This window comes from Vulpes lagopus, chromosome 6 (genome assembly GCF_018345385.1).
Source record: "Vulpes lagopus strain Blue_001 chromosome 6, ASM1834538v1, whole genome shotgun sequence".
Lineage (NCBI taxonomy): Eukaryota > Metazoa > Chordata > Mammalia > Carnivora > Canidae > Vulpes > Vulpes lagopus.
Window position 1 is genome coordinate 13,557,793 of NC_054829.1, and position 13,621 is coordinate 13,571,413.

The 13,621-nt window shown below is 41.1% G+C and overlaps 1 protein-coding gene across 4 annotated transcripts in view; it reads right to left on the reverse strand.

Annotated features, from left to right (window-relative positions):
- The window catches only part of ZC3H14 (zinc finger CCCH-type containing 14), a 53,407-nt gene that overhangs the window by 4,159 nt on the left and 35,627 nt on the right, over window positions 1–13,621 (reverse strand). For 2 of the 4 annotated variants that reach the window (XM_041758320.1, XM_041758317.1), the window contains 3 exons: window positions 8,841–8,915; window positions 4,113–4,272; window positions 3,136–3,368 (listed from right to left, as the gene is read on the reverse strand). In XM_041758320.1, coding sequence (XP_041614254.1) covers window positions 3,136–3,368; window positions 4,113–4,272; window positions 8,841–8,915 — 468 coding nt within the window. The remainder of the gene's footprint in view (window positions 1–3,135; window positions 3,369–4,112; window positions 4,273–8,840; window positions 8,916–13,621) is intronic. The other 2 variants (XM_041758318.1, XM_041758319.1) reach the window with 2 other exon arrangements.

Below are 13,621 nucleotides of genomic sequence, written 5' to 3' on the forward strand. Positions count from 1 at the left end.
CACCATGATGAGTGGATCATACACAAAAGCATTCCCAGTCACTGATGTATATACACAGTTCAAAGTCCAGATAATAAAAACTCACATCAATAGGAAAAGTATTTTTGCTTAAAACGGATCACAAAATGCCATCACCTCCAGGGACCTGCAGATCACAAGCAGGGAGTGGGGCTGGGTCTAAGATGATCAGAGGCAGACAGCCTTGGTGTGGAGGAAACCCAGGGGGGTAAGAGCAGCCAGGAGAGCACGTGCACACACCATCCACGGGCTCACTGCCTGCCACTCCCTCTGAAGGTTGTATCCAAAGACAGCAGTGTGTGTGGGAAAGCAGGCCCCAGGTTGCCAGATTGTCTCCCAATTCAGAGAAAGCTTAAAACCTTTTTACATGACATACAAGTTTAAATACTGGCAACGATGTATATTTGAAACAGAATAGCCCAATAAATTCATGTCCAAACACCATAATGACCTCCAACTTCTGAACCAAGACACCCTAGCTTTAAAAAAATTTTAAAAAGCCATCATGGGTATTACATAGTAGGGTTCACATTCATAATTATAAAACCAAGTATCACTTCAACCACATTGCTCTAGTCCTTTTGCCTGCGATCCGACAGTTCTGACTCTAGCTTAGCTGAGCTAGACACTGTGGGCAAGTCTCCTTATCTATGCAAAAAGAAAAGAACGCCTTCCTTAGAAGTTTTATGATTGAAGGAAACAAAACTGCAACCTAACAGTGTAGCGGTATCCTGAGAACATACTGATCCAGTGACCCAACCTCGGTCTTCACTGCAGGAGACCAAGACACAAACCCAGTCCTGGAGCCAGACAGGAGGACCAAAGAGCTACTGTAAAACTATGCCTGATACACAGTTTTCCATCCTACCCTTAAAATAGTAGTCACTGTTTAGCTCCAGGATATAAAAGTATCCTTATAGGCCAATAAAATCCTGCATGATCAGGAAGAGTTGTTTTCTCCAATTTTAAAGGTTTCCGATATCCTGCCTGTGGAAAGGCGTCCTACCCTCCTCCAAAGAACACACGTTAGTCTACAGTATATACATGGGAACACAGTCCACATGAAACAACTTAACAGAACACCCAAGTGCAGGTCGGTTGGAAAATGGAGCAGATACTCATGGGCAATATTAAAATAGTTAAATACTTTACAAGGAAACATTATCCTTCTACTAGAAATGTTAGATCATATACACAGAGGTCTGATTCCGGTTTTCCCCAACATTTACTTCAAAAGCCATTAATACTTTTGTTTAAGATTAAGCAAATTCATTTTTTACTACAAGCTACAAAAATCTGTGCTGCCAGGACACCTGGGTGGCTCAGAAGTTGAGCCTTTGGCCCGGGGCATGATTCCCAGGATCCAGGACCAAGTCCTGTATCGGGCTCCTTGCAGGGAGCCCTTCTCCCTCAACCTGTGTCTCTGCCTCTCTGTCTTCTCACTCTGTCTCTCATGAATAAATAAGTAAAAATCTGAAAAAAAGAAAAAAAAAATCTGTGCGGCCATTCAATGGGCAGGGGAAGGCAGGGAGTGCTGCTGATAGCCGCCTTGAAACACTGGACTTTTGCCAGCAAAAGCACTCACGAAGTTTCAAATTCCCTGCTTGGATGGGGGGAGACCAGAGCCTCTTTGTGACTGTTATTTGGAGTCCCTCGGGCCTCACTTATGCTCTAACTTCGGCAAAGCTTCATCCTCCGGCAGCAGTGAACCAGTGAGTCCTAGATCAAAGCAATGGTACAGGAGGCTCGCCGCTCATCACCCTGCCCTCCAGAAGGGCCACAACTCATGAACCCTAGGCGAGAAGTCTAACACGTTCCAGAGGGGCACTGTGAGGACGTACACACCAGTAAAGCCTAACTCACACATCTGCATGCAAACAAAAGCTGACCCTAATTTTTCTCATTTGAGACAAATGGGAGAAATCTGTACTGTAGGACTATGGCAATCCTCAGCCACTTTTATCATCATTTAAAATTTTTTCTTCTGGGTCGCCTAGGTGGCTCAGTCAGACATCTGCTGCCAGCTCCAGTCATGATCCCAGAGTTCTGAGTCGAACCCTGCACCCTGCATCAGGCTCCCTGCCCAGCAGGGAGTCTGCTTCTCCCTCTGCCACCTCCTCCCATCCCAACTCATGCTTCTCTCTCTCAAATAAAATCTTTAAAAAAAATTTTTTTTCTTCCTTTTGATAGGGTCAGACTGTCAACTCCTCCCTCCACCTATCAAAACGAGGACATTAACTCAGCCTAGAGTATTCAGTGCGATAATCTCCTCACTCACTCCCGATCTCCCCACTACAGACTATATTTTTTAGTGACTGAAAAAGGTACTGAACCCATCTTCAAGTCTCTGCCAAGAGGATTAACCTAGAAAAATATCAAAACCCCATTACTGTTTTTTCTTTGATACTATTCATTTTTAAATTTCAGTAACTCTCTCCTCTCCCAATGAAGGTGTTTCTAAACATTTTACAAGATATGAGTACACAACTACCATTCTCCGTCACAGATGAAAATGTGCAGCAGTATGTGCACCTGACACCAGGTCCAGGGAGAGAAGAATGAGTGATATAGAGTCATCTGCCTAAAAAGCAGGCTGTTATCTGAACAAAGTTCATCCTACTTCTAAATACTATGTGCTTTGATACTAGTTAATTTAAACATAAGGTCTTTACTAAACTTCCATGCAATATCTTGGACAGATTAGGTGAGAAACTCCTTTCAAAGGAATTTCACTGAGGTAAAATAAGAATCAAAATCCAAATTCAATTTTTTGTCAAGTTAATTAGGAGAGACTCTTGCTGTTATGGGGAAAGTAACAAGTGTAGTTTCTAAAGGAAAAAAGTAAACAGTGTAGCAAGAATGATAGTTCATCCACTAGCAGGCCTGGTTAAGAGGTGAACCCCATGACAGCACTGGAGCAGCAGCCCACTAAGAAACACACAGGACAGTCTCAAATGCAACTCATTGTTTTGTCTGAGAAAAGAAAAAAAGCCACTACTGAATTACAAATAAAAGCGAAGCCTCCAACCAATATTCATTCCAGGTAAAGAGACCGGTCCCAGATTTCCTGCACAATGACAGCACCCTGGAAAGGGAAAATCTGAGCTCTCAACACACCATTTAAAAAGCTACCATTTGGGTCATCGAGCTGCCTGCTCATCAACTGCAACTGCTGTGGGTGGAGGAGACCTCTGAGTCCCTTGTTTGAGGCTGCAGTTTGGTTTACAGGTTTCACTCCTTCAAAGCACATGTCCTCCTCTTGATCTGACATGTATCCTGGGGGGCTGGGGACACCATCCAGCGTCACTATAAACTTGGGACTTGCAGGTTTATCTGGTTGTACAAGATCTCTGCCAGACAGATAGAAAATACCATAGAATTAGGGAAACAAACACAAAACGCTGAGCCTCCTACAGTGCTCTTCAGCAGAACTATCGCTCCCTTACTTGTTGGTGGTCTCTTCAGTAGAAAAACACCAAACAAACTCAGTAGGACTTCCAGGTACAGCCCTGGTGGCTTCCGCTAACACGCCAGAGCTACGGCCAATTGCTGTGGCATTACCACCAGCGACCCTCCAGGCTGCACTCAGGATAGTATCCCCTCCACCCTGAACATCATCGTCCATTTGATCTTCATAGGGTTACATGGATAAACTGAAAAATCAGCATCTATGCTCAGAACACAATGGCCAAAAGTTCTATATTTACACGGTTTTATTATCTGTATGTTTGTTCCTTTATTCCATTTTCTAAGGGAAGAATCAGCCCAACCCAATCTAACTCTCTGTGTGGAGATTTCGTGATTTTGATCACCTGACTTTTACATTTCATTTCCTGAATGTGCTTAAAGGAAAGAATCTTATTTACAGAACTAAATCATACATCAACTTATTTGTAGGTTAATGAATTTCTGAACAAGAAAGATGAACTGAAATTCCTGGAAACTGAATTTGGCTTACCATTCATGGCCTCATGACTAACTCAAAGCATTCTACACTGGGGGCTAGGATGGGGAGAAGGGAAGCGGGGAACTAATGGTTAACCTGCACTAGCTAATCAACATAAAAAGCTACACAAGAAAAAGAAACCATCTACCGTGTCTGCATAAGGTGTCCTGAAAGTACCCGAAGGGTATCTGCAGTCTTCATCCCCGACTCTTGGTTTGATGCCACTACTATTTCCTCAGACAGCTTTGGCTTCTTCAGAATAAATGATCTTGTGTCTGCATGGACCATGGATTCCATGTCATAGTAATCTGAGCCAAAAAAATTGGCCATAAATGTTTACTTTTGAATATACCTTGCATTCCCAACATCACACACGTGAGAAGAATGTCAATCTTTCATATATTTGTAATTATTTTCAAAGAAAAATCCCAACGGCTCTACCCAGGAATAGCACTGCAATTCTTTGCCAAACATCTTTTCAAGGAAGTATTCCTTTCCTCATTAACGGTCCATTACCTAGGGCTTCTAATCAACATTCCCTGATTACAGTACAGAAAGGTTCTTATGTGAGGCAGCTAATGGGACATGAACAATATAAACTTACTCTAAGTACAACAATATTTTCTAAAAATATAAAGAAAAATTCTCACATTCCCTAGAACTATGATACAAAGACTGCTTAAAAAGTTTTCTAAGATATGTTTTCTTCAGTTAGCACAGTGTCACTTAGAACACATCTTGATGAAAAGAATTCTCCTGGCATAATTTCTATGCAGACTACATTGGAAAAGAATTTAAGATGAACGGGCATTAAAAAAAAAAAAAATACAGCAAAGAAAACACTGACCTTCAGTGCAAATAACTGCAGCTCATGTCATCTATAATATGCTTAAGCCTGACTACTTTATAAAATATGCCAAGAGCCCAGAGGGTTGACCTATCAATATGCCATCAACTGACAAAAGTTAATGAGTTGTGCTTCTCTTAAGGTTAATAGGCAAATAACAGACAAAAATCCATAAGATGTCCATTCATGTTCATTTAACTGAACAAACCAAAAACCTGAGAACTGAACACTGCGCTGGGTACACAAAGAAAAAAAAATAGAAAAATAGATGTACACACAATTTCAGAACAGCATAAACTAAAAGCTAACCCTAAAGGAGTAAGAACAAGGTTTTGGGAGGATACGGGAAACCTACTCCAGCTGGGGAATCAAGACAAAGCCTAAGATGATCGACATGTGAAGCGGATGTGAAAGGAATACGCAGGAATAACCAGAGGGAAGAGAGGGAGCCAGACAAGAAACAGAGCGTGTTGGACAGAGGAAACTGCATGGAGAAAGGCAGAGACTCTCATAAGACAAGAGGAATCTAAGACCTGCTGAGAAATGTGCTGCAAGTGGAGGGATGTGTGTGGTGGGCTGAGTGGCAGGGAAAGCCGAAGCATAAAGAATGTCAATGAGTATGGATTCTGATCTATAAGTCATAAAGAATCAGGAGAGGTTTCCAAGTGGGGAAATGACCTGATCAAATGGGTTTTTAGAAAAACATTAAGTTTGACAGTTGACAATGAGGCTATGAATTAAGATTCTCAAACTCTGTCCTATCTGAACCCACACAAGAGGGAGAGAAGACACAATGAACATACTTCATCAGCACAGGCACTTCACAGCAGTTACATTTCCAACTCCCATCCCAGGAACAAAGCAAAGCTGCCTTCCTCTGCAAGGGCCAGAGAGGGTAAAGAGAGATGCAAATGGAGGACAGCAGAAAAAGAGAAACAGGATCCAGCAAACAGGACAGGAGATGGAGAGGATTTAAAAGGCAGCAAGGATAAATTTTAATTTTAGAGTTATTTAGTTTGAAGTCTTTGTGGGGCTCTCAGATGTTCAGAAGTTGAACTAAGAGAAGAGAGTAAGAAGAGAAACAGCATTCAAACAGGGTGAAAGAAGTGCTGAACCAAGGTACACATGTTCAGGGCCGCCATCCCTCACAGGGAGCTAGGAAGCACACTTCCCTTCTACGTTACAGGAGACCCACATGCCACTCACTGCTCTTCAGTAGCTCCCAGAGGGCTCCCAGCCAGCAAAGGGAGAGTCCAGAATTTAGTCCAAGGCTGCTGCCTTCCTTCTCACCACCCTGCCCTCTGAGGCAAAGCAGTTCTATCAGTTTGCATCTCAGGAGAATATAGAAGAAATGAAAATAATGCTAAGGGTAGGATATGGGATAAAGTTAACATTTTAAGTAGGATAGGAGGAGAGGAAGAGATAAAGGAGAACACGGAATTAGGAGAAGAACAGAGATAGTGAAGTTCTGGAAGCTAAACAATCAAAGATTTAAGAAAACATTTTAATGACATGTCCCATACTACAGAGTTTAGAAAAGCAGGCACTGAAAAGACAGCTTTTCATTCCACATGAGCCACTAGTCAACTCTGCAAGGCTCACGTTATCACCTGAAACAAGGAGAAGCAGAAAGATGCAAGAGTTAGTGACACCTTCTGGGTACAGACAGCAGGCTGAACCCATGCATTTAGTTTCCTCTTAAAACCCCACTAAAATGTCAATAAAGGGTTAATGTATTAACTCAAAAATAAACTGTAAAAATTGTATTAACTCAAAAATAAACTAAAAAATAACTGTAAAAGGAGATTACATTTTGAAAATGAAAAAATAAAACCTTCAAAAGCTGAGTCTTAAGCCAATAATGAAGCAATTCAATGTGGAGCTCAAGATTCTCCAAAGGCCGAGAAACTCGCAGCACAAGGGACCTTGGGAAGAGGCAGAGGTGTCACAAGGCCAATGCAGGCATGTTCAAGCGTCCATTTCAGAAGTAGTTTTGTCTTCCTAAACTACAAATCTGTTTTCTTCATTTCTGATCCCTACCATCCCTGTTCCCCTACCTCTATATTCAAGGTTTTCTGGAATAATTGGAGCCTTGCTTTCCTGTTGGTCAATGTTGGAGAGGCCTACAAATGAAGCATCAGGGTCTTTGACAGAATAGTGCTGCAACAAGATAAGCTAAATGTATACTTAATATTAAAATTTTAAAAAGCACTTAGATTCCCTGATAACCTCTAATCATTTTCTCCCTTGGAGATGAGTGGAGCTTATGAGTCTCAAAAAAGTCAAAACAGAGGGTCTCTTGACCAAGGGACGCCAGCCACATTGAAAGAAGTACCATTCCAAAAACCAGGGAGGAGGTGTTAAGCAAACATCACATTGTAATTAAAGTTGAGGTGCCTCACTCAGCCCCTAATTCCTTACTTAGCCAATTCACTACTTTGAAAGATCTTTCTTTGGAAAAGCTAACCAGTCCAAGAGGAAAAGTGACCTCAGGGTACCCCTAAGAGAAACAAATGACCCTCCTAGAATCTGTATTCAAATGTGAAGTCAAAAGCCCTCCAACCTAATGAACCCAGAATGCCAATCAGCTTTTTGAGTGTCCCACTTACAAGACAACTAAGGATCCCCAGACATCTGAGGCAAACCTGTCATGAAGGACAACTGAAACAAACAACTTTGAGAAAATAAGACGGGGGGGAGGAGGGTGCACACGAGAATAATCCCAAATTATCTTTAATATCCTCAAAGAAAGAAATAACAGAGAATATTGCATACATGAAATAAAGTCAGTGTGTGAAAAATAAGCAAAAGAATATGCAGAAACAAGAGGGCTCTCAGAAATAAAAACCAGGACAGGAAGTAATAAGCAAAGAATGTAGTCACTCATATGCCTCGTAGAACTAGATGCTTCAAACTGTATGTGCACCATGGAGAAAAAGAAAAATTAACGGAAACAAAAAGAATGTGCAAGTGCCAATGAAGCAGATACAACATACACAGAACTTAGCTGTCACACATTTTGAAAGAAAATACCCTTATGTGCAAAGCAGGATGGAACGCTGAGATGACAGGGCAAAATCAAGGATGGAGAGTACCTAAACACTTTGACAGGCAGAAAGGAGAAGCCAGGAGAGAGGCAGAGACTAAAACTACAGGTGTGAGGATGACACTCTAGTATTCATCAATGGGGGAGGAGCTGGCATCTGGGTGGAAGGTAATCTGGAGAGAGGACAAGTTCCTCCTTCTGAGACAGAACTAGGGAAGTTAAGGGAATATACCTACTGACTGTGGAGGCCTGACCAAAGGGGAAGAAGAGCCACAGGGAGGGGTCAAAGCACCAGAGCTTCCACAATGGGCAAGTTTAGGGGAAACAGAAGGGAACAGGAAAAAAGAAAGCTTCTGAATTTAAGATTGCAGGTATCCCATGGCTCCCTTCATTAAGGCAGCATTTACTGGGGACTACACATGCATCTGCCAGGGGCCAGGCGCTGAGAGGACAGAGATAAATAAGGCACTTGTCCCTGAAGCAGCCCGTGGCAGGGGGTCCGTGTTCAGGGTAGGGGAGACAGGCAAATAATTAAACTATGGTGGCTCTAAGAATAACAAGTTCTTGGAGCCACAAGATGTGGTCCTGGTGAGGAGATTCTAAAGTGAAGTGAAAGGGAGGATAAGGCTGAACAGGCTACAGGACAGGAAGGCAGCTCAGGACATTGGAAAAGTAGGTAGAAAGGAGGGCAGGCTAGGGATTCAAGCTGTCCCTAGAGCAGGAGAGTGACGCCAACAGATTTCAGGGACTCAGGTAAAACGGCACCAAAGCAAGAAAGTTTTGAATGAGACAAAAAATACAAACACCATAAAACATGAAAAAAATGCAGATCTTGTCTCCTGGCCCTAAAACAGTTTCACAATCTAAGTATAGCATCTTAGGGCAGGATCTAAGATATACAAGATACATTAAATGAGGTGTAAGAAATGGAAATAGCAACTGAAAATGCTAGATTACAATGAAAATTTAAGATTATTACCAACCTTGACTGATCTGGAGAGTTTCTGCCATTACTGGGTCAATTTGCAGTCGGGATAATAACTGCCTCTGTTGAGTTCCTAGAATACAAATTTTAAAACTTTATTAAGCTTAAAAAGCCAACAATACCAGTATGTAAGTTTCCCAGAAATGAAGCCTGAAATAATCTTCCTAAGTTCAGTCAAAATCTTAAAAATAATGTATTAGCTTCAAGAATGCAATTTATTAATACTTAATAGATCAAAGATCTGTAAGACAAAAACCTGTACTCTGGGTTAAACCAAAAATGGCATTACAGGACATTCCTAGTTCTCCTTTGTCTGGAAGCCAGTTTTCTCAGACAGAATAAAGGTAAAAGGCTGCAAAAACCAGGAGAAGGTGTTGTATGGATCCAGAGCTTGAGCTGGGATTGACAGGCAATGGCCAAGCACAAGATCCAGACGAGAAACCTCTCCATCACTTGACTTGGCCTTTCACCATTACAATTCAACCCCTACTCCTAAAATTGCAAAACACAGCATAGTTATCTGATCATAGGGTTCCCCAAAAGACAAACTATGAGCTTAGACTGATACAAAGAAAACAATGAACGAGGGATCCCTGGGTGGCGCAGCGGTTTGGCACCTGCCTTTGGCCCAGGGCGCGATCTTGGAGACCCGGGATCGAATCCCACATCGGGCTCCCAGTGCATGGAGCCTGCTTCTCCCTCTGCCTATGTCTCTGCCTCTCTCTCTCTCTGTGACTATCATAAAAAAAAAAAAATTTAAAAAAAAAAAAAGAAAGAAAACAATGAACGAACAAGTCATGATACTCAGAAATCTGGAGTCCAGATCCTACAACAGCATGAAAACAATCATCTGAATTTAAGAAAAGATATTCAGCGAGAGTATTTATGATTTCTTAAACATGTTCATAATTTCCTCAGTTACACTGTGGCATAAGACAAAGCAGTGACACAGAACTGATTTTCTCTCTCTTCAATTTGATGATAAACTCTTTGAAGGCTGGGAGGACGCCACACTTCTCCAAGCCTCCTCCCCCACCATAACAGTGCTTAGGGGATACTAGGTACCCACTTGCAGATTAAAACAAATGTTATTGGGCACCCTGGTGGCTCAGCAGTTTAGCGCCACCTTCGGCCCAGGGTGTGACCTTGGAGACCCGGGATCAAGTCCCACATCAGGCTCCCTGCGAGCAGCCTGCTTCTCCGTCTGCCTGTGTCTCTGCCTCTCTTTCTGTGTCTCTCATGAAGAAATAATTAATATCTTTTAAAAATAAATAAATAATAAGTGTTATCAACAATGCATTAAAATAATTATTCGCCATGATTAAGTGCCATGTTTCAGGAATTCAATGATGGTTCCATATCTGCAAATCTATCAACCTGGCACACTAAATTAAAAAAGTAAAGGCTAAGAATCATGATTATCTCAATACACGTAGAAAAAGCATTTGACAAAATCCAACATCCATTTATGATGAAAACTCTCGACAAACTGGGTTGGTTTTTTTTAAGATTTTATTTTATTTATTTATTCATGAGAGACACACAGAGAGAGTCAGAGACACAGGCAGAGGGGAGAAGCAGGCTCCATACAGGGAGCCTGACGAGGAACTCGATCCCGGGTCCCTAGGATCACACCCTTGGCTGAAGGCAGCACTAAACCACTAAGCCACCCAGGCTGCCCAACAAACTGGGTTTAGAGGGGACATACCACAACACAATAAAAAGCCATATATAACAAACCTACAACTAATATTATACTCAATGGTGATAGGCTGCAAGCTTTTCCTCTAAGATCAGGAACGAGACAAGGATATTCACACTCACCACCTTTATTCAATACAGTACTGGAAGTCCTAGCCATAATGATCAGACAAGAAATAAGACACCCAAATTGTAAAGAAAGAAATAGATAACATATATGCAAGACCCTAAAGACCCCACCAAAATACTATTCGAAGAAACCAATTCAAAAAAAGAAAAAAAAGAAATGAATTCAGTGAAGCTGCAGGACACAAAATTAAGATACAGAGATCTGTTGTATTTCTCTACACTAATAATAAAGCAGAAAGAGAAATTTAAGAAAACTATTCCATTAACAATTACATCAAAAGAATAAAATATCTAGGTATACATGTAACTAAAGAGGTGAATGATCTGTTCTCTGGGAAAAAAAACTGTCAGATACAAGAAACTGAAAAGGACACAAATAAACATAAATATATAAATGCTCATGGACTGGGAAAAAAATACTCTTGTTAAACTGTGCCTATTACAGCCCAGGTGGCCCAAAGGTTTAGTGCCACCTTCAGCCCAGGGCGTGATCCTGGAGACCCGGGATCGAGTCTCACGTTGGGCTCTCTGCATGGAGCCTGCTTCTCCCTCTGCCTGTGTCTCTGCCTCTGTGTCTCTCATGAATAAATAAAATCTTTTTTAAAAATTTAAAAAAATAAAAAATAAATGGTGTTGAGAATATGGACAGCTACATAAAGACATAAAATGAATTTGGACCACTTTCTTAAACCCTATGCAAAAATAAACTCAAAAGGAATTAATGTAATATAAAATGTTGACCTGAAATCATAAAACTCAACAACTATACATGCAGTTCAGGCGCCTGGGTGGCTTAGTTGGTTAAGCGTCTGTCACTGGCTCAAGTCATGATCCCAGGGTCCTGGGATCAAGTCCCACATCAGACTTGTCTGATTCTCCTGCTCCCTGACACTCCCCTCCCCCTGCTTGTGCTGTCAAATGAATGGATAAAATCCTTAAAAATATACATATATTTCTTGGCTATCATTCTTGGCAATATTTCTTTGGATTTATCTACTTAGGCAAGGGCAACAAAAGGAAAACAATTGGGTCTACACTAAACTAAAAATACTTTTACACAGTGAAGGAAATAATAAAACAAAAAAGGCAACTTACTGAATGGAGGGGAGAGATTTCCAAATGATATATCCAATAAGGGATTAATATCTAAAATACATAAAGAACTCATAAAACACCAACATCCCACCCCCCAATCTGATTAAAATATGGGCGGACGGGGCACTTGGGTGGCTCCTGTGGTTAAGTGTCTGACTTTGATTCAGGTCAAGATCTTCAGGCTCCGTGCTCAGCAGGGGGAGTCTGCCTCTCCTTCTCCCTCTGTTCCTCCCCCCTCCCCTCATGCCTGCACAAGCAGGCTCTCTCTCAAACAAATAAAATCTTTAAAAAGGAGGGGGGGTGGGCAGAGGACTTGAATAGATATTTTTTAAGATTTATTTTAGAAAGAGAGAGTACAAGCAGGGGGAAGGAACACTGGGGGAGGGGGGGAAATCTTAAGCAGACTTCATGCTGAGAGCATAGAACCTGATTCAGGGCTCGACCCCAGGACTCCTGAGATCATGACCTGAGCCAAATCAAGAGTCAGATTCTTTTTTTTTTTAAGAGTCAGATTCTTAACTGAATGGGTCACCCAGGTGCCCCACTGACATTTTTTTAAAGAAGACATTGACATGGCTAACACATGAAATAACATTCAACATCTATATTCATCAAAAATGCAAATTAAGGGCTCTGGGTGGCTCAGTTAGGTGCCTGTCTTCGATTCAAGTCATTAACTTGGGGTCCTGGGATCAAGCTCTCAGTAAGGCTCCCCACTCAGCTGGCAGTCTGATTCTCCCTCTCCCTCTGGGCTTCCTCCCACTCATGATTTCTCTCTCAAAATCTTTTTAAAAATGCAAATTAAAACCAAAATGAGATACCACTTCACATGTGTCAGAATGGTCAGTATCCAAAAGACAAAAAATAACAAGTCTTGGCAAGGATGTGGAGAAAAGCGAAGGTTCATGCAATGTTGGTGGGAATGGAAGTTGGTACAGCCACTGTGGAAAACACCAAGGAGGTTCTTCAAAAAAGTTAAAAAGAGAAATACCTTAGGATCCAGTAATTCTACTCCCGGGTATTTGCTCCAAGAAAATGTAAACACTAATTTGAATATATATACATCCTACGTTTACTATGGTATTATTTATAATAACCAAGATATGGAAGTAACTTCAGGGTGCGCTGACAGATTAATGGATAAAGATATGATACACCCATATACATAAACACACAGAAATATTACTCAGACATTAAAAAAAGAAAATGAAAACTTGCCATTTGCAACACAGACAGACCCAGAGACAGGGTACTATGCTACATGAAAGAAGAGAAAACAAATACCATGTTATTTCTACTCATGTTGAATCTAAAACACAATTCAAATGAACAAATACAAAGACAGAAACAGACTCATAAATATACAGAACTAGTAGTTACAGCAGGAGAGGAGCAAATAGGTAAAGAGGATTAAAAGGTACAAACCTGTAGTTATTCAGAGATATAAAGTACCTGAGGAATATAGTCGATAATATTTTTATAACTTCATATGGTGACAGATGCTAACTACACTTAATCCTGGTGAGAATTTCATAATGTCTATAAAATGGTGAATCACTACGCACACCTAAAACTAACATAATTTTGTACTGTCACCTACACTTCAATTAAAAATAAACTTTAAAAGTAGGGGCGACTGGGTGGCACAGTCAGCTAACTGTCCAACTCTTGGTTTTGGCTTAGATCGTGATCTCAGGGTCATGAATTCAAAACTAACTCTTGGTTTTGGCATAGGTCCCTCTCACATTCTCTAAAATAAATAAATCTTTAAGTGGTACAGTACAGTGTATAAAGGGATGTGACTGATAGGGTTCCAAATACAGAAATATTAATAAGATTCCTGAATATGAATTT